Genomic DNA, 27,451 nt, shown 5'->3' on the forward strand with positions numbered 1-27,451 from the left:
TTTTGCTTCAACCCTGAAATTATTCCTTCTCTCTCTCTCAGGTAAAAATTTCCACAAATCTTGGAGACGATATTCAGTATTTAATACTGGTGTCAACGGCACCATCCAAGGCGAAGGTGTCGACAGGACCTGCCAGGATGCACGTGCAGGATCATCGATTTTGTCTCACAACTGGTGTTCCGCCCAGACTGGCTGGACTCTGGGAGATTGGCCATCTCAGGTGAGTTAAATTTATATGCAAAAATCCTACTATTTTAGAGATTAGGGGGTGGCACTTCTGAATGCTAGGGCACCATAGAATCCCACCACATTACCAGCTCCACCATTCCATTGCAATAACTTTTAATAAACGCCTCCAATTGGTAAAAAGGACAGCTTTTGTTTAAAGAGAAATAGAGGATATCCGGCTCGAAGGACCAAAAAAATGCTTGAAATCATCTCTTAGGAACATGCGATAATAAGGAGTCAGGCGATAGTAATTAGAAACGGCTTCTTTGACGCTGTGTGTACTCTAAGACTCACGGGCTACCTTTCGGGGAAAGAATTGGATTGAGGTTACCCAGCTCGAAGGACCATAAAAAATTGTATGAGATTATCTAATGGGGACATAGTGGTGTGAATTAGAAACTATCTGTACTTTGAACCTCGTGGATTACCTTTCTGGGAAAGGATTAGATAGGGTTATTCGGCTCGAAGGACAAAAAAATGCGTATAAAATTATGTGATGAGGAAATGGTGATCCGGATTAGAAACGATTTGTACTCTGAACCTCGTGGATTACCTTTCTGGGAAAAGATTAGATGGGGTTATTCGGCTCGAAGGACCAAAAAGTTTGTACGAAATTATCTGATAAGGACATGGTGGAGCAGATTAGAAACGATCTGTACTTTGAACCTCGTGGATTACCTTTCCGGGAAGGATTAGATGGGGCTATTCTGTTCGAAGGACCAGAAAAATATCTAGTAGAGACAAAAATGAATTAGAAACTTTCTCCATCACGCTACCTCCTGCATAACTCGTGAGTTAACATTCCTGCGAAGAATTAGTTTGAAGTTATCCGACTCGAAGGACCAGAAAAATGTGTATGAAACTATCTGATAGAGACATTGTGGTGCCAACTAAAAAAATTCAATTAAAAAAAAAATTAAATTCATTTATTCAATCTTTAGGAATACAAAATTCAAAAAGAGTATACTTTACATGTTGAGCCTTTCGGGCTGTTCACATTGAAGAAAAGTTATCGATGCACAAAAACCAGAGGAAGTTAAAATAAGTATTACTGATATCTCGATTTGAGAAGGCCCCTGACAATATCTCCGGATGCAGAAGATAGAAAATTCTTAATGGTAGCCCATATGAATTCGGAAACGTAGTCACGGAGATCATTGATCACTGATGGAGCAAGATAGACTAGTGATCTTGTAAAGGCTGCGGTTGAGGGCTTAGGCACTTCAAGTATTTAATCTCTCCGCATTGAGCGGGTGTTCTGTCTAAAAAGGAGAGAGTTACTCATAGTATCCTTGAAATAAAGGCCAGCGACTCTCAGTACATATATAAGTGGGGTAGGGGCAATATGAACTCTGAAACGACCTGCATTTTGAACCTCGTGTATTACCTTTCCGGACAAAAAGGTTAGATGAGGCTATCCGGTTCGAAGGACCAAAAAATGTATATGAAATTATCTAGTTGGACCAAAACTGAATTTCAAACTTCCTCCTTCAAGCTACCTTCTGCATAACTCGTGAGTTAACATTTCTGCGAAGACTTATTAGTTGAGGTTACCCGACTCGAAGGACCGCAAAAATGTGTATGAAACTATCTGATGAGAACATGGTATAGTGGACTAGAAACGATCTGAGTTCTGAACCTCGTGGATTACCTTTCCGACCAAAAAGATTATGTGAGGCTATCCGGTTCGAAGTACCAAAAATATTTATATGAAATTATCTAGTACGAACATAAGTGAATTAGAAACTTTCTCCTTAATGTTACCTAGGGGCTTTCTATGCCAATTATCCCAATGCACCACACGGTGTGAGCCTCCGAGAGGTCCAGCTGGATACCTCCGTGGACTACTCCTCCTTCTTAACTCCACTCTTCTCCAACGATGAAAGCGATAGCCCTCTGCTTCCTCCGAGACAAAAGTCTCGTATGGAACAATTTCCACGGGTTCACACTCAAATGCTTGGGGCGCAATTGTTCCTCAAAACCGCATCGACAAAGTCAGACTTGCCTTTCTGCAGCCCTTCACAAGTCACTGCCACTTTTGAGGCTGATCCTCTATAAGTGCTTCCGAAGCCTTCGAAGCTTTGCAGACCTCTGCCTAAGCTCGAATTGCATTTATCAAGACCATCCAGAAGGGAAATCTGTAACAGTTTGACAATGTCATATGACAAATTTTCGTGGTAATCTTCAGGAGCAGGACAACATTAAAACCCTGTCAGCATTGAATGACCATTGCAAAAACTGTATAAAGCTTTTTGTAAATTATATGAGTCGGAATTGTGATTCGTTTTTGCGAATTTACCACTTAAAAATTTTAAATTCGTCATTATGGTACTGTCATACTGTTACGGAATTCCCCTACAGGTATACCCAAAGTTCTGTGTATCACAGATATCTTACCGGATATCTACCCGATTGCGTAGTCGTGAGAAAACTCCGCCTTTCACCCTTATTTCCACAGAAAACAACGCGAAAAATAATTTTCTCAAGCACCAGAAAACATAAAGAAACTTGACAGTTTGACGCTGTCCCAAATGTCCCATTGGGACATATTGAAGGTCTGAGCACAATGACGTAGAGAGGAATCAGATGAAGTTATCCATCTTGAAGACCCTACCTTGTAGAAAAAAATAGAGAATTAGAAACGTGGTCCTAGAGTCGATCCTTCTGACTTTTAACAATACAGTAGAGTTCCTCAAATTTTAACATTTGGGGGGTATAAATGACATTTCTCACTCCTCATTTGTTCAATATTTTCAAAAACGTAACGAAATTCGTGTAAAATTCACTTTTCCTAAATTAAGGAAAACTGACTTTAGAAAATGTTATCAATTGAATTTGTTGTTAAATAGGTGGAATTGTTGAGGAAATTAATATAATACGACAATATTGGGGAAACACCAAAGAAAAATAGTTCTAATTCAGACTCCACGCAAAACTTTCTTCAAATAACCTCAAATTTTACATTTTGAATGCAACCGTCATTTAAATTTGAGGAACTCGGCTGTATCTATCCCTTAGTTCTTAAGATACTGAAAATCAATGGTCCAACGGTTCAACTTTTAGAACTTTTATTACGAACTTTCCCAATTGTTGTGGTGCGGCTTACCTGCAACAATCAATATATTTAATCCCAGAATCGTCGCCGAACGGTTTTTGAGAGCAGTGATAGTGGAATACAATGTGAGGAGTAATTTTTAAAGGAATAACGCACTAGTAGATTAATTCACGAAGATATATTTCAATAAATCTGGAGCACATAAATGGCGTGACTCAATAACAAGACAATCGAATTGGAAGTGACACTTGAAGAGTGCGGAAAGGTTAACCCTTTAAGGACGATTGGAACACCGGTGTCCCATAAAGAAAATATTTTTTCCTGACTACCAAAAGTTATTTTTTTCTTATGTCTGTACATAATTGTAAAGTAGAAGGTTGAAGGAATCTAGAATATTTTTTGCAAGTCTCTAGCTATTTGGTATGTAGTAAATATTTAAGCTCAAAAATGGCGATTTTTGAATTCTCAAATTCATAATTGATTTTATTTATTTTTTATACTTCCAATATTTCTTAAGCAAAACCCTTTTGGCAATAAAAACTACAATACTCATACGCAATATTTCTCACTAAAGCGAAAAATATTATTCATTAGTATTGTCAGAAAAATTACTTAAATTTTTGGGCTATTTTTGTCCCTATCGTTCATAGTAGCACAAAATACACCAAATCAGACTCTGTTGGACTTTCCAAGGTTAGATATAAGACTTATCATTGATTATGTTTCCCAGTTTAATTTTTATTGTTGATATTCAGTCCGTAAAAAGGGTCTCGTCGTTAAAGGGTTAAGTAGCCATGATGGCGTCAGGCGCGGCTTGCGCCATCTGTCGTTGAGTCGATACCCAATGCAAATAAAACCAAACTTTCGCTCTATAAGTGAATAAATTAAATGTTATCACTTCTTAGAGCTATCTCATTCACTTTTGCTCATCACTGTGGGTATTCACGTGTGCCAAAATAATCCTTTGAATGCATTGTCGTGAGAATGTAGCCCATTTTGTTGAACTCCGTAAGACATCCCTATACTCGTAATTTCTTACCTAATAGACCATATCTTAATTTATTGGGGAACACAATGTTGATGATGGGGATTATTCTTGTTATATTTAGCCATTTGAGTGGAAATTCCTGGGTACCTCTGCAATTCTTTTGATTTATCATTGACCGTATCACGAAGGGGTGCAGTCACATGGAAGTTAATCGTTTGTTTCAATTAATTTCCCAAACTCCCCGATAAAAACGATAAGAAAAGAACAGCTGAGTGAGGAAAATTTCTCCTTGAGGGCGTGCAAGTGGAAATTTCTTAATTAAATAGCTGAGGTGAGGGTGTGTCTCTTGGAGAATTCTTGGGTGGGATTCTTTAGCATCATGCGAGACACTTTTAACTCACATGCCAATCTAAAATGGGGAAGTACTTGGGGCACTTTGAGGAGTGCATCAGGTGGAAAATTGTCTGACTGTGTATCGATAAACATGTTACAGGCGCTACGGGGTCGTGGACAATCGCTTCTGCTTCGAGGGTGGGTCACAGTGTGGCAAAGGCGAAGGGTTGTATGTACTGGTAACGGATCAAGGGGATGAGATTACTCATACTCTCAAAGTCGCCTCTCAAGGAAAATTAGCCACTAAGAGACGTCCTGTTGCAAGAAAGCTCTCGGGTATGTCTCATCAAAAGACTTTTCCCATTTTAAAAGATAGTCGATATATATTTTTTCCCTATCTAGCTCTCGATAGCCCTCGAAAACTTTCACCACGTCCTGTTGAGGATGGGGTGAGTTTGTCGGCAAACCATCATTTTCACACGGAAGAAAATAACTGCATCTGCAGTAGCCGAACGTCTTTCTGGCCATCACAGGAATCCCGCGATCTCGACAGTAATTACGGCTGTGGAGATACGGTATCAGTATCTGAGGCTCATGATGCCCTTGGAGATGGAGATATGTTCCCAGGACGTTCAACAATGGCCCACATTGAACGATGCATGAGTTGCATCTCAAAGCTAGGAGCTCCTTCGATGTCGAGGAGTTCCACAGCTGCTGGAACACCCGGACTAGCTCCTAATCCAGCATGGACAATCTCCGAGTATCAGACCTACCCAACGACAGGACAGCCAGCCGGACCACCAACTAAAGGTCACGACCGGATGTCTCTATGCTCCTCCCATACAGGCAGCAGCAGTAACTCTGAGTACTCAGTGCCCAGAAGTACCTACGGACCCGATGGGACCTGGTGTGAACACAATGGACCTCCACGGCCACCAAAACCCAAATCCCTGCAGAAACCACCGATGCCACTGCCTCTGTCTTCCCCGGCAGGAGCCCATGTAGGCCCCTACGAGAACTACGATGTTCCCCGGACCCCAGTAGCTCTGGACGCTGACAATTACGACACTCCTAAGAAGATTCACGAGTACCTGGCAGCAGACGTCAACAGCAATCCCAGTGGAGGTTCCTATGCAAATTACGACATCCCTGCCACAGTAGGAAAGATGTGTGGATGCCTAGGCAAATCAAACAGCGGCGCTAAAACCCTTGAACGAGATAGAGCTGACTGCACCTGCACAAAAGTGATGTCCTGGGCAGACAACTGGATTACGCTACCTTACTGCCGTCGAGGGAATACTATTGAAAACACAGGAGTGCCCATCAGTCGGGTAAAGCTGAGTGGTGAGGGAAAGATGCCAGTGATGCAACCCAGCGGAGAGCTAGCGATCTATGCTACTGTCGACATGGCTAAGAAACTAAGTCGACGAATGGCAGAAAAGTGTGAATGTGTTCCGGATGATGTTTCTGAATCAAGTTCATCCAACTACATCAACCTGGACCCTTCACGAGAGCCAACAGGACAACCCACAGACACTAACTATACCAACATGGATTTTGCTCAATCCCTGGAACACTACGAGAATTCCAGGAATGTCCTCGAAAGAGCAGGCATCTGTCCTGAAGACGATGAAGAAGCCCCAAAAATTTGCCACAAATGTGGACATACAGCTGGAAAATTGACAGATTCCGGTGCCAAGACTCCCGGAAATGAGGCCAAGACTCCGTTGGAGGGGTTGGAAAAGAATGAGAATTATGTGATGATGGAACCGCGCAAAGATCGCGGAGAATTTCCCGGTTATCTTCCTATGTCACCTGCAGCTCCACAATCAGTTGCCAGTCCTCCGATTCCGACTAAAAGTGACCTCATAAAGCAGAGGATGAATCGGATTATTGGAGAAAAATCCGCCAGTAATCCTAGTCTCAATGGACCCACTGTGGATAGGACTAAAAAGCGATCGGAGGATGACACAAGAGTTCCGGGGAGTGCAATGATGAGAAGCGGAGTGAATCCTTATACACGCAAACAGTTGATGGACAATAGTGATCTCCTTCCAGGAAATGGCGATAAACGCCTGATTGCCAGGAAGAGATCATCTTCTGCTGATTCTTCGCGATTCCTCGAGGAAGTTGAAGAATTCGACAGTACAGAAACGCTGAGAAAATCTTCTCTGACTCAACTAGAGGGACGCAGATCTTCCTCACCGTGTCTGCATCAGGAAGCTGAACCATGCGAAGACAATGCCTGTTGCATCAAAGCCTCCACAAGTACGCCAACAGAAAAAGCAGCTATCGCAGAACCCGAAGATGACATCTCCGGATCAACCACACAAAGCCAAAACTCCCAATCTGTATACATTAGAAGATCAGAAAGTGTTCCATGTAAGGCGCAGAATCGTGATTCTTCCAGTTCGAATGATTCCGGTGTATCAACGGGATCTCTGCGTCAGCGAACTGGAGATTTTGCCGATTTTGAGCTTCCACTCACCACCGCAATGTCCGCCCGCCGCCATCAGAAACATATCCTTCCGGCCACCGGTTGTGTTCATGCCTCTCTGCCGCGTCGCTCTAAGTCATTCGATCCGCTGCGGGAACTCAGTTTCCAGTTCCAGAAAATCAAAATTCCAGAGAAGAGCACATCTGCCGAGGCAGAGATTCCTATTTGTCCGCCCAAAGTTAAGGGATTCGCCAGTCCTGGAGAAGTTGTATCTGCTGGACCACCTTACATTGATTCCCGAAGTACCAGTAGCGGAACATCTGACATGTCAGACTACATTGAAACACTCTCACTGTCCAGTCACAGTTCTTCAGACACTCCAGAAGGAATGAGGTGAGTTCAATCTGACCAGGGGGAATTGGTAAAATCTTAACTCATCAAATCCTTTTGCAGATTAATTCGTCCAGCCACATCGACATTGCGTCCAAGATCAGGAAAAGAATACCAAAACATAGACAGATCGATTCTATGTCTAACACAGCAGGGTATCAATGTCCCAGGAGATCCCACCAAAATGACCCCATCGCAGTTCCGAAGTTTACTACCAGGTTCAGCCAATTATGCCAACATCACGCCAGTTCCCGAAAATGCTGAATCTCCAAGCCCAGGCTATCAGAGTGGCTCTTCTCCGCCAGAGAATCAAGGAGACCATTTTATGTTCAAGGTGAGCCCAACACAAAATGCTGCCGAGGTTAAAACGGAAGCTGAAGACAAGGATGACATAACGATTTAAACCACAGGGACATTTTTGGTTAAGTAGGTCTTCTTCTCCGAAATTCTATCATCTGCTTCATCCCATTTACTTTTCTATCCCTTGTAAGAAATGTAGAAGAAGCGGTCTCTTCTTATACTATGCAACGCCTATTGTGTTTCTAAGCTTGTGATCTGATGAAATTTTATTAGTTTTTGGTACTTAGGTGACCGTAGCTCCGAATCTTCTTAACCAATTTAATCGTTTTCAGGAGAAAATTAAAGGTCTTGAAATCTCCGGAAACTCTGAGGAACTATCGGAGTTTGCAAGACCACTAGAGGCGCTGTAATCTGTTAAGAGAGACTTAGGAAAATCTTAGCAATTTCCAACCTAGATATCTAGAGAAGAACTATGCAAAGTACATTTCCTTCGTGTTAAAGAAGGATACTAAGTGTTCTTTTTTTCGCAAACGTCGATTGAAGATTTGAAGAATTCAACTTAACCTGAATAACCTAGAGCTTTCGTTGTAAGCTTCGTTGTGGAGGCAAAGTGGAAGGGAGCGACGACGTTCTCCGTGTCATTAAGAACACCCAGTTTGTTTCCTCATTGACAAGCATACGAGTATTAGCTCGTACTGAGATCATTTCGGCGGTCTTCGGGGACCTTCGGTTGGTGCTTTCTCCTCCCGTACTAGCTTCTCCTTTTCGCTCCCTTTTCACTTGCACGCATTGGCGTTGAATCTAGACATCTGGAGATCCTCGCGCGAGTTTAGCGGTTATCGGGGTTCATCAGCTAGAGTTTTACTACAGTCCGAAATCTACCTCTTCGCTTTAGAACTAGTTGAACGCTTTTAGCGGCTGGTCTCGGAAGATTGGAAGGAATGATAGGTGGTAGGCTCTCTTAACCAACTAGCCGTCACACTTTCTAGCGCTCAGATAGATTTTCCTGAGAGACCCAAACCCGCATGTCCTTATTATCTGACGTTCTAGACCGAACTAACTCTCTCAGCTCTCTAACTTATAGGTACAGTGACAAAGACCCAGAAGACAATAACACAGCAACGGTTTAGAAGCGGCCCAAGAACGGATTTGAATGTTAACGTTTAAAACAACCAGGATTTTTGCAAACGTATACAATTCATTCGAAATAGGTTTACATTTGGGTGACCTCGGACAACGCGCTGTCTCCCTATCCCAGAACGGATATCACCCTCAAGCGTTAACGTGGACGATAGCCGTCGATCTTAGCCACGATTCTTTCCTTTGGTACGTACGTGACGTCTTCAAGTTCGTCTGTTATCCTTTGTTGGGAAAATCTTGTATTACCTCAATCCCTTCAATTTTTACATCCCTATTTCTCGTCTTTCGTTCCTTCCTTCCTCTGGTTCTTCCGATGGGAGCACGGTGGTTTAGGTGGTAAATTTGAAAGAGATGGATGTAGCGAAGGATGTTGGCCGGGAAGCCCCGCACTGGTCTGATCTTCGCAGCGGCTCCGGATAGTGGAGCTCAGTGAGCTCGCTTGTCTGTGGTAACGGTGGAGGATCTCGCGTCAATTTGCATGTGAGGATCTGGGTGATCTCCAATGTTGCTTCCCCGGTGTCCGGTGGTAGAACCGGAAAATTGGCGGTCTTTCTTCTATGGCCAGCCGTTTTCTTCTCCCGCCTCTCTCCGCTTCCAACGCACTCGTCGCCTCATCAGAGCACTTAATTTCACAATTTGCAATTTGAATGTGCAATACCTTGTCTCTCCTGGGACGCAAGTTAGTGCAAGGAATTGTTCCTTACCTCTCGCACTGCTGCACGTTTCTGGTCCCTTTCAGCAGCATCTCTCCCCTAGCCAGTAGAACACCCTCTTGATGACTGCTGCTGCTGGGGTTTGGTCGGGCAGTCTCCCGGCATAGCAACGGCTTTTTCCCAAATTTACCGCTATTGTTGGTGTTGGTCCTCTTGTGTGCTGCCTGGTGGCAGCTCCTGGCTCTTGTTGCTGCAGCTGGATGCTTTTACTGCCTCTTTGGTTGGCTGCTGGTTCCTCCTTGTGGTCCTCATCGGCCTACTGACCGCCGACGAATCTGTTTCTGGAGCTCTGGAGTACTGGTTCAACACAGGAAGAGAGACGATGCTGTTGTTCCCTCTGTCTGACCTAGGGTAATTTCGTCTCCTGATACGCCTATGCTTCTCTACCTTCTTTGCTGAGCCCCTACTAACATCCTGTGAAATCTTAAGTGAGCAAACCTTCTCCTTCTGCTTTGGACATCGTCACGTCTTTAGGAACACTGTTAGTATCCAGAGAAAAGAAACTCCCACTGTCGAATATGAAGCCCTACCATCGGGGATCCTATGAGGGAGTACGTCACTCACGCCGTTAAGACGTCTTGTCTAGGCCCTAAGTGAGTTTGAGTCTCCTCTGATCTCTTTTGATGCCGCATCATCGGCAGCGAAGTTGTGGACGAATGTCACTCTTGAGGAGGTGTATTTAGATAAATCAAGGCTGCGACGTTCCACCTCTACTTCCGAGAAGCTCAAGTCTTATAAATGTCACTGGCCCAAGACTTAGTCTCTTCCTCCGAAGGTCGCATAATTCCTTACTCCTTGACTGATGCGACTACTCGTACAATAATAATAATAATGGTGGCACAACGTTTCTTAGAGAAATATAGGCCTTCCCGCGAGGAGAGTTCGGAACATCCATTATTATAAATGCAAATAGAGAAAACACAGAATTTCGACCTGGTTTTTCTCTTTCTTTATTCTCTATCCAATGTTTCTGAGCTGGATGGCTCCTTCTTTCGACCCGGAACACTTGCATCATAGAGCGAGTTCTCTAGCCCTTGACCCATTGAGATTAGAGCATGAGACTTGCCGCATTAGATTAAGATTGAACTGTCTCAAAATCCGATTTTGGGAGAATTCAGTCTCAATCTAATGCGGCCGTGTAAATGGCATCAATGAAATCGTTTATATTGCTGGCCTAGATTAAGATTAAATTGTCCCAAAATCCGATTTTGGGACAATTTAATCTCAATCCAATGCTGCGGTGTAACTGGCCTCATTGAGTGCCTACATTTATAAAACCCATACAGCGCTAAACTTTGATTTCCCTGTACCAGACTTTTTCTACTATTTTTAAATGAAGCCGGACATTATCATGATAGAAATTAGCTCTACGAACCATTATGTGACTACAGCGCCTCTATTAGCGGTTTTGCAAACTGCGCTAGTACCAAAGAATTTTCGGCGACTCCAAGACCTTTACCTTTCCCCAAACAAACAACTAAATTAATTCTGTAGATTTGGACATATGGTAACTTAAGCTCTAAAAATTCGAAAAATGGTTTTGCCTAGATCACAGGCGCTAAAGCAAACTGAGCGTTTAGGTAAATCATTGAACGTAATCAAGAAAAATGTCATCAGAATTCTAAAATTCTTGCATAGTGTTTTGTATTCTAAAATAGGTTAAAAGGGAAAATTGAAATTTGCAATTTTGCTCCTATTTGAGGAAATTGTTCGCCCCTCAATGGCAAAATGTTTTAAGAATAAAGCGAATGGAAAAAAAATGCAGGGAGGGCAATTGAAGAGCTACAGAGAGAGAAAAAGACATGATACGAAATGGTACAAGAATAATTCAAACCAATTCTCAGAACAACGACTTCTCCAAGAATTTTTCAAGTAAATTGGTTTCCTGATACATTTTACAAGATTTTAAAAGAAAGATTTTAAGTGAAATACTTTGCGCAAAAAAAACCATTTAGATTGTAAGTTCCTTTATGAGATACTTTCAAAAACCCTCAACTAAATAGCTAATTAGGGCATAAAGTAACCCAAAACGTTTTCTCCATTTGTACGAGGGAGCGTTGAGAAAGGAAATTTAAAAAAAAAAATTAAAACACATTGTACGGAAAACTTGTCCCGATAGATAGTGCTAGCAAAGATAAATATGTTCACTGAAAAAAAAACTTGTAAATACTGAATGCCAAAAAAATTAACGTAAATATTCAACAACAAAAGATATCACCAAATAGTAGGACATTTGATAGATTATGCAAAACAATTCTAATTAAAATTAAAGAAATAAAGATAAATAGAAATATGTTTAAGAGAAAATATTGAAAATCTCATTAAATAGAGTTTCTTCTTTTTATTGTACATATTGAAAGTTTTTTTTTTTAAATTTAAATAGTTCTTATTGAATGGATTCCCCAAAAAAAGAAAAATATATTACCCAAACTTTTTAATATAAATTGCATTTCTCTCAAAATAGACTGATTTTTAAAAATGACATAAAAGCGAGATAAGATATGGAGTTTTTATGATGAAAATAAAATAATAAAAAAACTATTTTAAAAACGATATTTTTTTCTCAAAACTAAAAATATTCTCACAAAGCGTCAACTCAGAAGTTTCGCCTTGAAGCTCAAAGTACTGAAACTTTTGCTGAGAAAAAAAGCTCGCAATTAATTCTGTGTGAGGATGTATTTAAGCAATATAAATTATACCATACATTTTTGTTCATTAGAAAGTAATTAGATGAAAAATTATATTGATTAATCAAGAAAGTTGCTGAATAATACAGAAAAAAACACTTTTTAAACTGAAATGAAAAAAAGAAATAAAAGCTCATAAAACTGACTTTCAACTCATAACTTCTTACTCACATTTTCACCATCTTTCGACTTCATCCCAAGAAACTATAACACTTTAAAAAAAAACTCAAGTGAGAGAGAATTTCTCAGACTCTCAAAATAAAAGATGAATATCATTAAATGGAAAATAATATATGGAAAATAAATAAATGTAGCAGAGAAACTAAAGATCAAAAAAAAATTATTTAAGGCAAATAAAGAGCGAATTTAAGAGTAATTGTAATTTATTATGTAATATGATTTAATATTTTATTCAGAATATTCATTATATTATTCTTTCATTTATCTTCCTAAAAAATAAATTAAGAGAATAGCGTGAGCTGAGTAATAATGCAAGAGAATTTCAATCAAACTAATTTTCTAATATTCTCTATTCTAATTTCAATTTCTCAAAATTGTTTTACAAACCCCTAAGTCAAAGAGAAACTTCAACAAAATAAATTTTAACTAATATCTTTGCGATATGTGATTTGAATTTTAATCGTAATATTTCGTATAATAGTAAAAAAATAATATTATTTGATACGTATCTAAGTATTAAGAAAATACCATTATTATATAAAATAAAGAAAAAAAGAAGTGGAAAAGAAAGGTTGGGAGATTGTAAACCTAAACATAAGGGTATATACTTGAGAAAAAAAAACAAAAATAAATATTATATTTAATGTGCAAATTGTTGTTTTTATTGTACGGAAATGGGCATGGCTGTAAATCAATTCACCCAGATTGTTAGTTCAGGATGATAAATATGCTGAAAGGATGAGTCCTTTCAGCTCTATTTGAGCTCCAAATGGAAAATGGGAATCATTCACATCAGACACAACACATATTCGTGCATCAGAGGGAATCGTAATTCACATTCATCATCCCAGCACGAGGTCCTTTCACGATTTATTTTTAGCAGGATGGAAAATTAGAATGGATGAGCCTATCCGGAAAATTCTGCTTTATCCTCTTCTTTATCACATTTTCGCAGTTTCCTTTTTTTTTTGAGAATTTACTTTTGACAAAAGAGTGAGTATTTGTCTTCTTTATGAAATAGAGATTTATACATGGTACAACTTCACGATATAAAAAATTCTGCTAGCGAACAGTGATTCAATTAAAAGTTGTTTAGTACAGATACAGTAAACTCTCGCAAATTCGGCTCTTTTAAGATCGGGCTACTTTTTAATTCGGGCAGCGGTTACATTTGAAAAAAGTTTGTTGTCATTTTTCAAGTTTGATTATGATTATCAAATGAATCAAATATGCTCAAATTTGGCATGGTTTGTCTTAGTTTTGATATGATTTTGCATTATTGAGGGAATTTCATGCAATTTACGTTATATATGAGTGTGTAAACTCATTATCTATATGCACATGAATAAAAAATCGTTGCATTTCAAAAAGTTTGTCGCCCGAATTTCTGTCTAATTCGGCTGACATTTCGGTCCCATATGCCCGAATTTGAGAGAGCCTACTGTACTTCGAACGTTCATGCCTTCGAATAATATGACTTTCTTTTGTTTTTCGTAAGAGATTTACAGAAAATCAACACGGAATTATCAACAATTGATTTTAATTTTTAATGGCTTATGAGGAATAAAGGAGGAGAAGATCAAAAGTCAAAATCCCGTGTTTTCACTTCTTAAAAACTATTTCATTGGTCGAAAATCATTATATCAACAATTGATGATAAGCCAATTGATATTTAATAGAAATGTGTAAGTCTCTTAGGAAAACTAAAAGAAAATTCACATTATTCGAAGGCATGAACGCTCGAAGGGAGAGTACTTTCCCCTATATTTACTTCAGTCCAAATTTGATTCCGAAAGAATAGGATAGACTTATGGAACTTTGAGAATGAAAAGGATGCGAACTTTGAACTCCTCAAATATGAATGACCATTGAATTCCAAATGAAAAATTTGAGGTTAGGGTAAGTGTACTAAATTCCGGCTAGCTTGCAATTCCGGCCACTTTTTTGTTCCTCCAATTTCCATTACCTTTCAGTTTTTTAATATTCTAGAGATTATACGATGCAAAATTATAACAAAAAAGTCGTTTCGACAAATGAGGTGATGTGAATAAGACATTGGAAAAATGCCAGAATGACAAGAGCCTATGAAAGTCAACGTGGCCGAAATAGACCACCAAAGCTATGTCTACATTTTTATTCATTTTAATTTTTCGGAATGTGTGAAAATTCGATTGTGAACTGAATTTTGGGGGTAAAGGATCGCGTCCAGTTAATTTTATCCATTTCGTTGGCCGAGAACTGTTTTCTCGACGCGATTCATTACCCTCAAAATTCAATTCACGATCGAATTTTCACACATTCCGAGTTGAAAGCACCCCGCTTTTCGAGGTCGCCTATAAAGAATCTCAGCAACCATAAGCTTATCCTGGCTTATCAGTGGTTTTTTTTCTGGGAATCGCATTGTTCAGCACTGTTTTACTCAGGGGCCTCTCGACATTTCATTTCTCCATACGTTTTTGTATAGAGGCACTGAAGACTTTTGGCAAGTTTTTTCCTAAAGAGAATTGACTTATCAATCTGATATGTTTCGAAATTGTGCATTAAAAGCTATCTAAAAATACATATTTCATAATGTTCGCCGAAATAATACAAGAACTATGAGCAAATTTGTTGAATACGCGGTGCAATATCTGCAAAATTTTTACATGGAAAAGTGAAAAATAGCTTCACTTTTTATTAGGCTTTATAGGCCCCTGGTTTTACTATTTCAGATGCCGTAGGAAACAAAGGAAAAGATTCTTAAGAAGAAACATGTGTACGAGTTGGTCTTACCATACCCTATTCATCCAAAACATTTGATGTACCAAGGGCGACATTGTACACTCAGTCCCGGCATTAAGTCATTCGGGTTTATGCACCTGACGGAGTTATGCACATACAATTATGCAAGTTTTCCAACCATTGGGAGTCAATTTATGAAATCATTTAGGTGTGATTCTTTCTAATCACACCTATTGTAATCCTCGGATTTTCTCAAAGTGCTCAGATCGAGCTGAAATTCACAGGGTATACATGTTGTGAACATCCCTGATGCCGAAAATCATAAGCCGGCAATTTTGGGGCCGGCCGGCCGTCCGGCCGTCCGTAGTACGCAATATTTCTGGTTTGGAAAGAGATATCTTCATAATTTTTAGGTGTAATTCCTTCATACTCACACCTTTTTTTTAATATATCTACTCGCGCGTACGACGATTTCTGTGCTATTAGTTTTTTGAAAAACCGGTTCTAAACCAGTTAAAAATCACATTTTGTAGTTTATCTCGAAATCTAAGCATGCGATTTTGAAAATTGTTTATGTTGTAGCCCAGAAAATTTAGATCAAATTAAAAAAAAGTTGAGAGATTCGTGGAGTAGTTCTCGAGATATTTCACTTTAAAGATTATAAGAAAATTTGGAATAGCGTCAGGCGGGAAAAAAGCGGAAGAAACGTCTTCGAACAAGCTTTTCGCGAACAAGCATTTTCCGAATTTTTTCACGGATTTTTGCGTGACGCGTTTTTTTGCGGATTTTCGCGGGCGGGTATTTTTATGGGATTTTCGCAGGGCGTGTATTTTTTTCGAAGATATTCAAGTGGCACGAATATTTTTCACAGATTTTCGCAGAGCGCGAATTTTTTGGCAGATTGTCACTAGGCGCGTATTTCGTCGCGGATTTTCGCGGGGAGCGTATTTTTTCGCGGATTTTCGCGAGGCGCGTATTAATATCGTTCAATTTTGCCACAATCCAATGCAATGAAGGAATCGCACCTCTATAAGCTAAGCCAATGGTAAGCTTAGATCAGCTTATAGAGGTGCGATTCCTTCATTTTGCAAATTTGGATTGTGGCAAACTCGAACGATATTTATACATAAATAATGCAAATTTCGTTTAAATTGTATGTAACTTATTATCGTTATTAATAAGGAAAATTGGATGAGAAATGCATGAAAGTGTCTGACAATTTTCAAAGTCGATTTTCTCGGAAACTAAGAGGAATAAAGGCCTCAAAACGGTTGGCATCCCATCGGCAAGGAACAAATTCCGGACAGCGTCCAAATCATCTGCAAGACCTTCAAAATTCCAAATTATTTTACGGATGGAAGGCCTGGAGATACTTGGTTCAGGAATTTTCTCAAGCGTCATCCAGAGCTCAGCATGTGCACGCCAAAGTCCTTCTCATTGGAAAGGGCTGTGGTTACTGCTGAAGATCTCACGGAATGGTTTAAGAATTGTCGAGAATATTCTTGTAAATTGAGTGATCCAATTAAAAAACCATTTGATCCAATTAGCGAAGAGGCGATCCACTTAGTGAACGCTAACTTATTTTAGTAATATAATTTTTTATAAATTTTCTTTAATATTTTTGATAATTTTTTTTATGTTGTGTTTCTGAATGAAACATTGAGTAATTCTATGGATTGAGAAGAAGTAATAAAGAATTTCATCAGTTCAAAAACAAGCGTTTAAGTAGCACTCTACGGAAGACGATCCAGTTACCGCATCTTACTATACGAAATCCTCTACCACACCTCTTCTTGATTATTTGGCTCTTCTTGATTTTAGGGCCCAAATAGACTAGGACTGATCTTATAAATTAGCCTGTAAAGCCATTAAGCCCTTAAGTCCTCAGTGTATGACAATTTTCATGAAATCTTTACTACCAAATTTCACAGGCCATATATTCTCGAGATTTCTTGTTCAAATAAAAATTAATGATTTTGAAAAGCTGCACTTCAATTGGCTCACTCTATACTCAAAGTATTTTTCTGACAGATTACTTCGGGATCAACAGCATTCTGCTTAGAATGGAATATTTATGTGTCAAGTAAGTAAATTGCATTCATGAATGCACTGACATGTTTTCAATATCTCTAAAATGTTGGGGTATACACAGCCAAAAATTGCTTTCCACTTTAGCTATGATTATTTTATTGTCGCATTTCGTGCAATCATTCAAACAGTTGCACCTTCTCCAAGCGAAATCTCGAAACTCTTCTATAAACAATGTTGAATATTTTAGATTTTCTAAAATATTAAAAACTTTTACAAATAATGCATTGTAGCTGAATTTAGATCACATGGAGAATGCCCTTGAATTAGTCTTAATAACGATTTTCAAGGTCAAGGGTTATATAGCTCTGAAAAACGTATTTCTCAAGCGATTGCTACAGCTTCATATTCATTAGAAAGGCCTTTGTATCCCTTACAAGACTAAATCGATTCAACCTTTCACTTTGAGATTTATGACTTTGACATTATTTTCGAGAAATGAAACTTCTTTCTGCCAATTTCTTATTGACTCCAAATTATAAAGCTTTTGAGCAGTGTTGAAAATGAAAATTGAATTTTCTAGTTTTTACACGCACAGTATTGTTAAATTTAAATAATTGTAAATTAAATTTTCTCGTCTTTCTCTTAATTTGGCAGTAATTGTGTTTTGTCTTCTGGGACAAGATATAAGAGAATGGTGAGTTAAAATTTCATTATCATATCATCACTAGGATTCACTCGGAATTTGTCTGCTGAAGGGTCGAATATTGCTCTTCATTCCATGATGAATATTTTAAAGTTTAATGCAAACCACCCAACACTCAATATTCCACTCTTTTTGCCTTTTTCCCTCACATTTTCCCAGTTTCAAATAAAAAAAAGCTCCTACTGATTTTTTTCTTTCAGTCTTGTGTCAACGAATTGCAATTCCGGCAAGTTCTTCATCCTCCATGTCGATGAAACGACAGAGGAATTTACATTATGAATGTAATATTCAAATTGATTCGTGTGTATCAAATCACAAGAAAATTGTATATGACATAAGGGGGTAGCTGCCAAAAAAAAAACTGTCTCTGTGAATTATCATTTCGATGGTTTCAAGATTATCATTCCTCTACCACCCTAAAAGACGATCTTTTGGAATAACTTCATCTTGGGATTCAATGTATGCTTTTCCAAAAGAGAAACATATGTACGTGACGGAGATTCTGCGAGAAAGAGGAAAAAATTTTATTGAATAGACATTGTTATATTGAATGCAATTTTGTCTTTAGCGACTACTGTTGAAAGTCTCACAAATTTAATAAACTGAAAGTTTGCAAAACCCCTGAGGAATATAGAATTTCGAAATAAGTTATAATTTTATCAAACAGACTCGAGAATCTGATTGTACTTAGTACCATGCTGTGCTGTACTGATAAAACATTTTCAGAATCCAGAATCTACCTCTTTTACTGATCATAGGAAATTCAATCAATCGTAGGAAATTTACTATTCTCAAAAAATTTACTGTTCCCAAAACAATTACTTTTTAAAAGAAAAGTAAAGTTGTCCTGTTTTGCAGAAAAACTTTAGAATTTGCAGGAAATTTTACTGTTCAGAGGAAATGTTGCCGATCAAAGGAACTTTTACTGTTCATAGGAAATTATACTGTTCAGAAAAACTTTTACTGTTCATAAGAAATTTTACTGTTCCTAAAAACATTAAGTTAACCTTTACTGTTTGCAGAAATTTTTACTGTTCAGAGGAACTTATATTATTTGGAGGACATTGTACAGTTCGCAGGAAATTTTACTGTTCGCAGGAAATATTACTGTTCGCAGGAAATTTTACTTTTCGAAGGAACTTTTACTGTTCCCAAATATTTTATTGTTAGCAGGAAATTTTGCTATTCGTAGGAAATATTACTGTATTTTAGGAATTCTCACAGTTCAGAGGAACGTTTACTATTCGTAGGAAATGTTACTGTATTATAGGAAATTTCACTGTTCAGAGGAAATTTTACTGTTCGCAGGAAATTTTACTATTCGTAGGAAATGTTACTGTATTTTAGGAAATTCCACTGTTCAGAGGAACTTTTACTGTTCACAGGAAGTTTTATTGTTCGCAGGAAATTTTACTATTCGTAGGAAATGTTACTGTATTTTAGGAGATTTCACTGTTCAGAGGAACGTTTACTATTCGTAGGAAATTTTACTGTTCGCAGGAAATTTCACTGTTCAGAGTAAATTTTACTGTTCGCAGGAAATTTTACTATTCGTAGGAAATGTTACTGTATTTTAGGAAATTCCACTGTTCAGAGGAACTTTTACGGTTCACAGGAAGTTTTATTGTTCGCAGGAAATTTTACTGTTCGCAGGAAATTTTACTATTCGTAGGAAATGTTACTATATTTTAGGAAATTTCACTGTTCAGAGGAACGTTTATTATTCGTAGGAAATGTTACTGTATTTTAGGAAATTTCACTGTTCAGAGGAAATTTTACTGTTCGCAGGAAATTTTACTATTCGTAGGAAATGTTACTGTATTTTAGGAAATTTCACTGTTCAGAGGAAATGTTGCCGATCAAAGGAACTTTTACTGTTCATAGGAAATTATACTGTTCAGAAAAACTTTTACTGTTCATAAGAAATTTTACTGTTCCTAAAAACATTAAGTTAACCTTTACTGTTTGCAGAAATTTTTACTGTTCAGAGGAACTTATATTATTTGGAGGACATTGTACAGTTCGCAGGAAATTTTACTGTTCGCAGGAAATATTACTGTTCGCAGGAAATTTTACTTTTCGAAGGAACTTTTACTGTTCCCAAATATTTTATTGTTAGCAGGAAATTTTGCTATTCGTAGGAAATATTACTGTATTTTAGGAATTCTCACAGTTCAGAGGAACGTTTACTATTCGTAGGAAATGTTACTGTATTATAGGAAATTTCACTGTTCAGAGGAAATTTTACTGTTCGCAGGAAATTTTACTATTCGTAGGAAATGTTACTGTATTTTAGGAAATTCCACTGTTCAGAGGAACTTTTACTGTTCACAGGAAGTTTTATTGTTCGCAGGAAATTTTACTATTCGTAGGAAATGTTACTGTATTTTAGGAGATTTCACTGTTCAGAGGAACGTTTACTATTCGTAGGAAATTTTACTGTTCAGAGTAAATTTTACTGTTCGCAGGAAATTTTACTGTTCGCAGGAAATTTTACTATTCGTAGGAAATGTTACTGTATTTTAGGAAATTCCACTGTTCAGAGGAACTTTTACGGTTCACAGGAAGTTTTATTGTTCGCAGGAAATTTTACTGTTCGCAGGAAATTTTACTATTCGTAGGAAATGTTACTATATTTTAGGAAATTTCACTGTTCAGAGGAACGTTTATTATTCGTAGGAAATGTTACTGTATTTTAGGAAATTTCACTGTTCAGAGGAAATTTTACTGTTCGCAGGAAATTTTACTATTCGTAGGAAATGTTACTGTATTTTAGGAAATTTCACTGTTCAGAGGAACTTTTACTGTTCGCAGGAAATTTTACTTTTTGTAAGAAATTTTACTCTTCGCAGGAAATTTTACTGTTCAGAGGAACTTTAACTGTTCGCAGGAAATTTTACTGTTCGCAGGAAATTTTTCTTTTTGTAGGAAAGTTTACTCTTCGCAGGAAATTTTACTGTTCACAGGAAATTTTACTGTTTGCAGGAAATTTTACTGTTCATAGGAAATTTTAATGTACGTAGGAAATTTTACTGGTCAGGGGGACTTTTACTGTTCGCAGGAAATTTTACTGTTCGTAGGAAATTTTACTGTTCGCAGGAAATTTTACTCTTCGCAGGAAATTTTACTGTTCAGAGGAACTTTTACTGTTCGCAGGAAATTTTACTGTTCGCAGGAAATTTTACTGTTCGCAGGAAATTTTACTGTTCGCAGAAAATTTTACTGTTCATAGGAAATTTTACTGTTCAGGGGAACTTTTACTGTTCGCAGGAAATTTTACTGTTCGCAGGAAATTTTACTTTTCGTAGGAAATTTTACTGTTCGCAGGAAATTTTTACTGTTCGCAGGAAATTTTACAGTTTAGTGGAACTTTTACTGCTGGCAGGAAATTTTACTATTCGCAGGAAATTTAACTGTTCGCAGGAAACTTTACTGTTCGCAGGAAATTTTAGTGTTCGCAAGAAATTTTACTCTTCGCAGGAAATTTTACTGTTCGCAGGCAATTTTACTGTTCATAGGAAATTTTATTTTACTGTTCGCATAAAATTTTACTGTTCGTAGGAAATTTTACTGTTAGCAAGAAAGTTTACTGTTCGCAAGTAAGTTTACTGTTCGCAAGAAAGTTTACTGTTCGGGGAAAATACTGTGCGAAGGAATTTTTACAGTTGCCAAATAATTTTATTATTCGTAGGAATTTTTACTATTTGGAGGATATCTTACTTTTCGCAAGACATTTTATTATTCGTAGAAAATTCTGCTGTTTCCACAAAAAGTTACTGTTCTCAGAAAAAATTACTGTTCCCTATAATATTCCGTTAACTTTTACTGTTCGCAGAAACTTTTACTAATTGCAGAAACAATAAAATTTCCCTGTTCACGAAATATCAAAGACCAGATTCAAGAGTTGCTTGTTCCTTTTTTCTCAAATTCAATTATTTATAAAATATATTTAAAATTTTAAACGATATTTTAAGTTGAATGCTATGCTATCTATTGAGGCTTTATCAAGATATATTTTAGCTTTACAAATTGTTTGTAGAGCTAAATTATATCATAATAATATCCAGTTTCATTAAAAAATATGAGAAGAAAACCTTACTTTAACAAGCTACCACGCTTCAAAGGTGCCCCACTTCCCCCTATAGTACTAACCATTCGTTATAAATATCTTCAAGTAAAATTAAGAAGCAATCTTTAACGAACATAAAAAAATTAGTGTACCAAAATCCATTATTCATCATAAAATTAACTCTCTACCTTAATTTAAATATAATAGCATAATTGCGTCCGTGACATGAGTCCAATATTAATGGATTATGTTTCAGCTTTCATAAGTTCAGAAAATTTAAATTTATATCAATTTCCTTGATTAAATTTTGTTGCAAACTGAGTGAATGTTTCGAAATTCATTTAATGCAATATGACTTCATTTAGATATTTATAAGACAAGGATGGGGAAGGAAGATTTACTGTCAGGGAGCAAATTTCAAAAGCATCGAGTACAAGTGATTATATATCTGCACACGAATCTACAAGAGGAAGTCATTCGATGTCAACGTCTTCCTCGCATTCCTTCCTCTTAAGCTGGAGAAACTTTTCCATTCAGGAAGATGCTCAAGATACAAATTGAAATTCAGGAAAAGTGGATATAGAAATGTGAGACGATATGTAGCTTTTAGATGCATTAGTAACCTTTGTTATTGCTATAAGAAAGACACTCCATATTCCTGATTGGGACAGAATGAACTAGGTACTTGATGAACTTGTAAGGTAAAATATTGTCTTGTGTACGTTAATTTTAATTCCACTAAGTAAATATTGATGGTCGCTGCAATTGTGAGATTTTTCCTGCACAAACATTTATAGGCTGAAGTCGGGTGGAGGTTTAATTACTTTTCTAGCCGCGGGCTAATTGTTCACAAACTCCGTCATTAATTGCCCAGACATGGAGGGAAAATACTGCGGAAATCTCAATGGATTTTGTGCAGCAAGTTTTCGCACAACACAAGGGAAATTATATTTTTTCCTTAATTCAAAGTCTTTTTCTTAAAGGAGATGACCGGTCATTTTTGATGCTAGGATCTGTCACTTAAACACAAGAGGGATTCATCTATTTAAGGGGGCGCCAAAAGTTTTTCTCCCTAATGTACTTAACCAAGAATTTAAAAAAAAAATCTATTTAAAAACGATTGGTAAAGCATCCCATGCTTTGCTAAATGCTCGAATTAGTGACTTAGATGATTTACCTCAAAAGTACTTTCGCATCATTTATCGTTTACCGGTCCACAATGGATTTAAACCGATTCAAATATCACTCAAAAGATCGCCTAAAGTGGCTCAGAAAAATAAAATTGATTTCCGGATAAAATTAGTTACCGGTTATGTCCTTGAAACCCTTGAAACTTTAGTTTAAAATTTTCTGAAAATAATCTTTATTAAATAACACATAAACATAATAAAAATGATAAACATTAGGTCTAAAAACTGTTTTAGAAAAAATGTTTGAGATATTCTACGGATTAGTTATTCAGAGCGGATTATGAAGATTAAACTTCAATTCTAATGTCGACTTCAGACTGGAGACTTAGCCTAGTTCCTTAATCTAGCGCTATCATCCAAAACAAGCTCTACACATTTTCCTTATCCCATTTGAAAGTTGATTAAGATCGTACATCTCCCTATCCCTCTGTATCCTTTTTGTAAGAAGTAGCTGTGCTACTGTTGCTACGGCACTGATTTTAGAAGAGATTGATGGCGTTTCACAGAAATTCCGATCCTTTCCAAAATTTACTTCCCCTTACGCTACACTAATACGGACTTTAAACCTATAAGGTTTAGCTTATATGGAATAACAGATATAGTTTCTCCATAAGCACAAATTTATCGATCAGAATACAAAAAAATTATACCAGTTACTTTTATTTAGAAAATTCTAGATTTTCGGAAACTGGGCTAAGCATCCAGTCCAGTCTTAAGACTGCTTAACATCTCTAAAATCCAAATAAGAACCAATTTGACTGATTTTTTAAATGCCAATTGATTATTTACTCTTAATATCATAATAATAATAATATATAATAATGATGACACAACGTTCCATAGAGGAACTAAAGCGTGTGCACGACAAGATTGCACCAAATGATTCGATATTTTTTATGACAGATGTCACTAGCTCTGCATTTTTGTTGTATGTAAACATTGTAACACGTGTTTTTACCTTTCTTTTGGTGAAACTCTCATCAAATTCTGTTCATTTTTCACTGAGATACGAAATAATAATGGAAAAGAGAAGGGAACTGATCGTGTACACATATCTAAAAAAAATCCTGGAATCAATTAAGAGCGGACCTTGTAAAACTCACAAATACCTCACGGCAGACCGTCCAGAAGGTGATTCTTTTGATTCCCTTTCTTACGGGCTCCTGCAAATTTAAAAATTACCTAGATGACATATTTTCATAGGAAATTTATTCCTCTACACCTTTGTAGAACACAGTTTTCTCTATCTGGACGAGAAAAACGCTTTTCAAGTTATTTTCCAAAAGCTATTTTTGGCAAGAAAATTCTATTCAAGCATTCTGAAAAGGCGAAAATGGCGAATTGGGCGAGATGAATTTGACGAAATCTGTCGAAGAGATGCCGTGTAAATGTCACTCAAGTGCAGAATAAAAACAAAACAAAAAATAATGGAAAAAAGTGTTTTGTTATATTTTTAAATTAACACTAAACCCACTAAACCTACCGACCGGTTTTGATAGTTTTTCGGTCAAATGACAATCCGCGGTAGGGTAGGATACTCAACAAATTTGTCTTGGAAAAGAGCAAAAAATTAAAATTTAAAGACTGAAAAATATATTATATGAATATTTTACGGAGGTAATGGTGATTTCCCGACAATCTGTGAAATGCACTCTACATGTTAGTGGAGACTCATTGACACAGGTGGAGAAGTTCAAGTATCTCGGGGTGTTATTCACGAGTGATGGTAGGATGGAGGCAGAACTCTCGTCGCGAATCGGTCAGGCTTCTGCAGTAATGAGGGAGCTTGGCAGAAGCGTGTTGAGGAAGGTCGAGCTTAGTCGATCGGCTAAATTATCGGTTTTCAAAGCTGTGTTCATTCCTATTCTCACCTATGGTCATGAGATTTGGGTAATGACCGAAAGGGTAAGATCGCGAGTACAAGCTGCCGAGATGAGGTACCTTCGAGCGGTAAAGGGAATCACTCGTAGAGATCGAGTGAGGAATGTGGCCGTTCGTGAGGAACTAAGAGTCGAGGAGCTGCTTCTTCGGGTTGAGAGATCACAACTTCAATGGTATGGACATGTTCAACGCATGAATGAAGAAAGATTCCCCAGAAAAGCTATGCAAGCCATTGTGAGGAGACCTCGGCATCGAGGCAGACCTAGGACAAGGTGGCTGAATCAAATTCAGAATCTTGCCTTGGAACGCCTCGGGATCGAACCCGAACATCTTCCTGAAGTGGCGGAGGACCGACAGGCGTGGGCTGCTAGATTGGATGTCATGGGCCCGCGACCCCAATAGGGATAAGCGGTTGAAAATGAATGAATGAATGAATGAATGAATGAATATTTTAAGAAATTAATAAAGTTTGATAGTGACATTGCATCGTTTAAATTTATGTTAATTTTAAACCGGTCATTTTGACCGGGTCTCGGTAGGTTTAGTGTCAAATATCTTAGACTCAGTAATACTCGACAGAATTTTATAGGCTGTATGTACGTATTATTTATTATCTTCGGATCTCCATCACCATCACTCTCTACAAAAATAAGCGTAGGCACATGGCAATGACGTTTTTTTTCGCCGTGAGACATCAGAAATTGCTACGCTTTTTGTTACTTCTTGCCCCATACCTTTCATTACTAAAACGTATAGCGGCTTCATATTCAAAAAACCCAAGTCATTTAGTAAGTATACACCAGTGCATCAATTTTGGAAAATATGTAGGTAATAAATGATATTTATTACCTACAAGCAAAATATTTCAAAAATAGGGCTAAAAATTTCTATATATTTTTTATTTTCTAAATTCCTTGTTCGAATTATAAGAAAATTACGACATGAATAAGACCTATGGAGGCTCTCTGTGGAACAAAATTTAAGTCGATATCGTTTTTATCTTGGAAGGTACTGAATTTTGATATTTTCGATTTGTGACTTTTTGCCCCAGTCTCCCTTATAATTCAGGCTCCCCCTTAAACCAAAATTTTTCAAGAAATCTGAAATCCGTAAGCAATGCATGACTAAAAATCATTTTTGATTTTATTCTTATTACTCTCTAATCTGTCTAATCTAAATACTGCTTTTGATTCAAGTTTTTCATCAGTGAGATTAACATTTTTAAAAAGCTCCATTGCATGACCTAAATTTTCTTGGAGATTATCATAGAAAAAAATGTGTTTTTCAGGAATTTCACAGAGCATTTTCATACAATCAATCAATGAAATTTCAATAGAAATTACCGAAGCTCTTTGTAAGCAAGAAAGATATCCTTAGAGTATATAGAGAGTATGAAAGAAATTATTATTCATGATGAAACTGCAAAAAAAAATCAGCCAAAATATTTTCATCAATACTTTTTGGAGTGTACAAAAGGAAAAAAAAAAACATAAAATCTGACTGGGATTTATTCATAACGTGTACATTTCTGGGATATATAAAACAATTTTTGGGGAGAAAATTCAAAGAGATCCCTCTTGACATTCCACCGAGATGTAATTACTTTTTCCCCGTGATAATTGCTGTCTGCTCGCAATATTCAATGCGGAATGTCTGCATGGAATAACTTTGATCTATATTTGAAGGGCTGCTTCATACTCAAAAAGCTTGCAAGAATCGCTTTCATCCCGCGCAAGTTCTCCAAGGGTTGAGTAGGATTGAAGGAGGAGGGTTGGGTAGGTTAAAAAAAAGCTTCGCATACGATTTAATTTATGGAAAATACACACAAAAGAAATTAAAATCTCTCGGGAGATGATGAAAAAAAAATGCACAGGGGCACAATAATTTTATTTTATGAATGGAGTATACATACTCAATTTAATTTTGTGAAATGGAATGAAGAAAAAGCAGAGATTTTCTCCTTTTATATTGGAGAAAACGATAGATGATGCAGTGGACGAGATTGAACTCTGCTTTGCCCATTGTATAGCTTTTTTTAATTCACATTTCATTATCTCTTGGATTTAATGAGATGAAATCCTCTAAAGTGGATGAATCCTAAAGAAATTATATTTATATGCAAACGTATTGGTAGCTTAAATCTTATCCTGGTTTAAAAACCAAAGCTTTTCACTAGTCCAACTGCGAAAAAAGCTCACAAACAAGCTTCAAATTGTGAGATATTTTCAGGAGAGTGTGGACTTTTTGCCATGTAGCATTTTCCCCCCAAAATGGTCCAGGAATGAAAAAGAGCGTGAGCTAAAGTGCTTCCGGGGTTGTTATGTGATTTATGTGAGAGGTTGACCGAAAAGTACTTAATCAGTTCTTTATTGCGTAACTCCCTATCTGTCTCGTTGGCGCTTTTT

At 37.3% G+C, this 27,451-nt stretch overlaps 1 protein-coding gene across 2 annotated transcripts in view; it reads left to right on the forward strand.

Moving 5' to 3' along the window:
* Positions 1 to 13,103, forward strand: part of LOC129803618 (uncharacterized) — a 477,859-nt gene extending 464,756 nt beyond the window's left edge. For both annotated transcript variants that reach the window (XM_055850319.1, XM_055850320.1), the window contains 4 exons: positions 42 to 220; positions 4,765 to 4,940; positions 5,007 to 7,434; positions 7,495 to 13,103. In XM_055850319.1, coding sequence (XP_055706294.1) covers positions 42 to 220; positions 4,765 to 4,940; positions 5,007 to 7,434; positions 7,495 to 7,834 — 3,123 coding nt within the window. In that variant the 3' untranslated portion in view covers positions 7,835 to 13,103. The remainder of the gene's footprint in view (positions 1 to 41; positions 221 to 4,764; positions 4,941 to 5,006; positions 7,435 to 7,494) is intronic.
* Positions 13,104 to 27,451: the final 14,348 nt, after the last annotated feature.

Source organism: Phlebotomus papatasi, chromosome 2 (assembly GCF_024763615.1).
Source record: "Phlebotomus papatasi isolate M1 chromosome 2, Ppap_2.1, whole genome shotgun sequence".
Classification (NCBI taxonomy): domain Eukaryota; kingdom Metazoa; phylum Arthropoda; class Insecta; order Diptera; family Psychodidae; genus Phlebotomus; species Phlebotomus papatasi.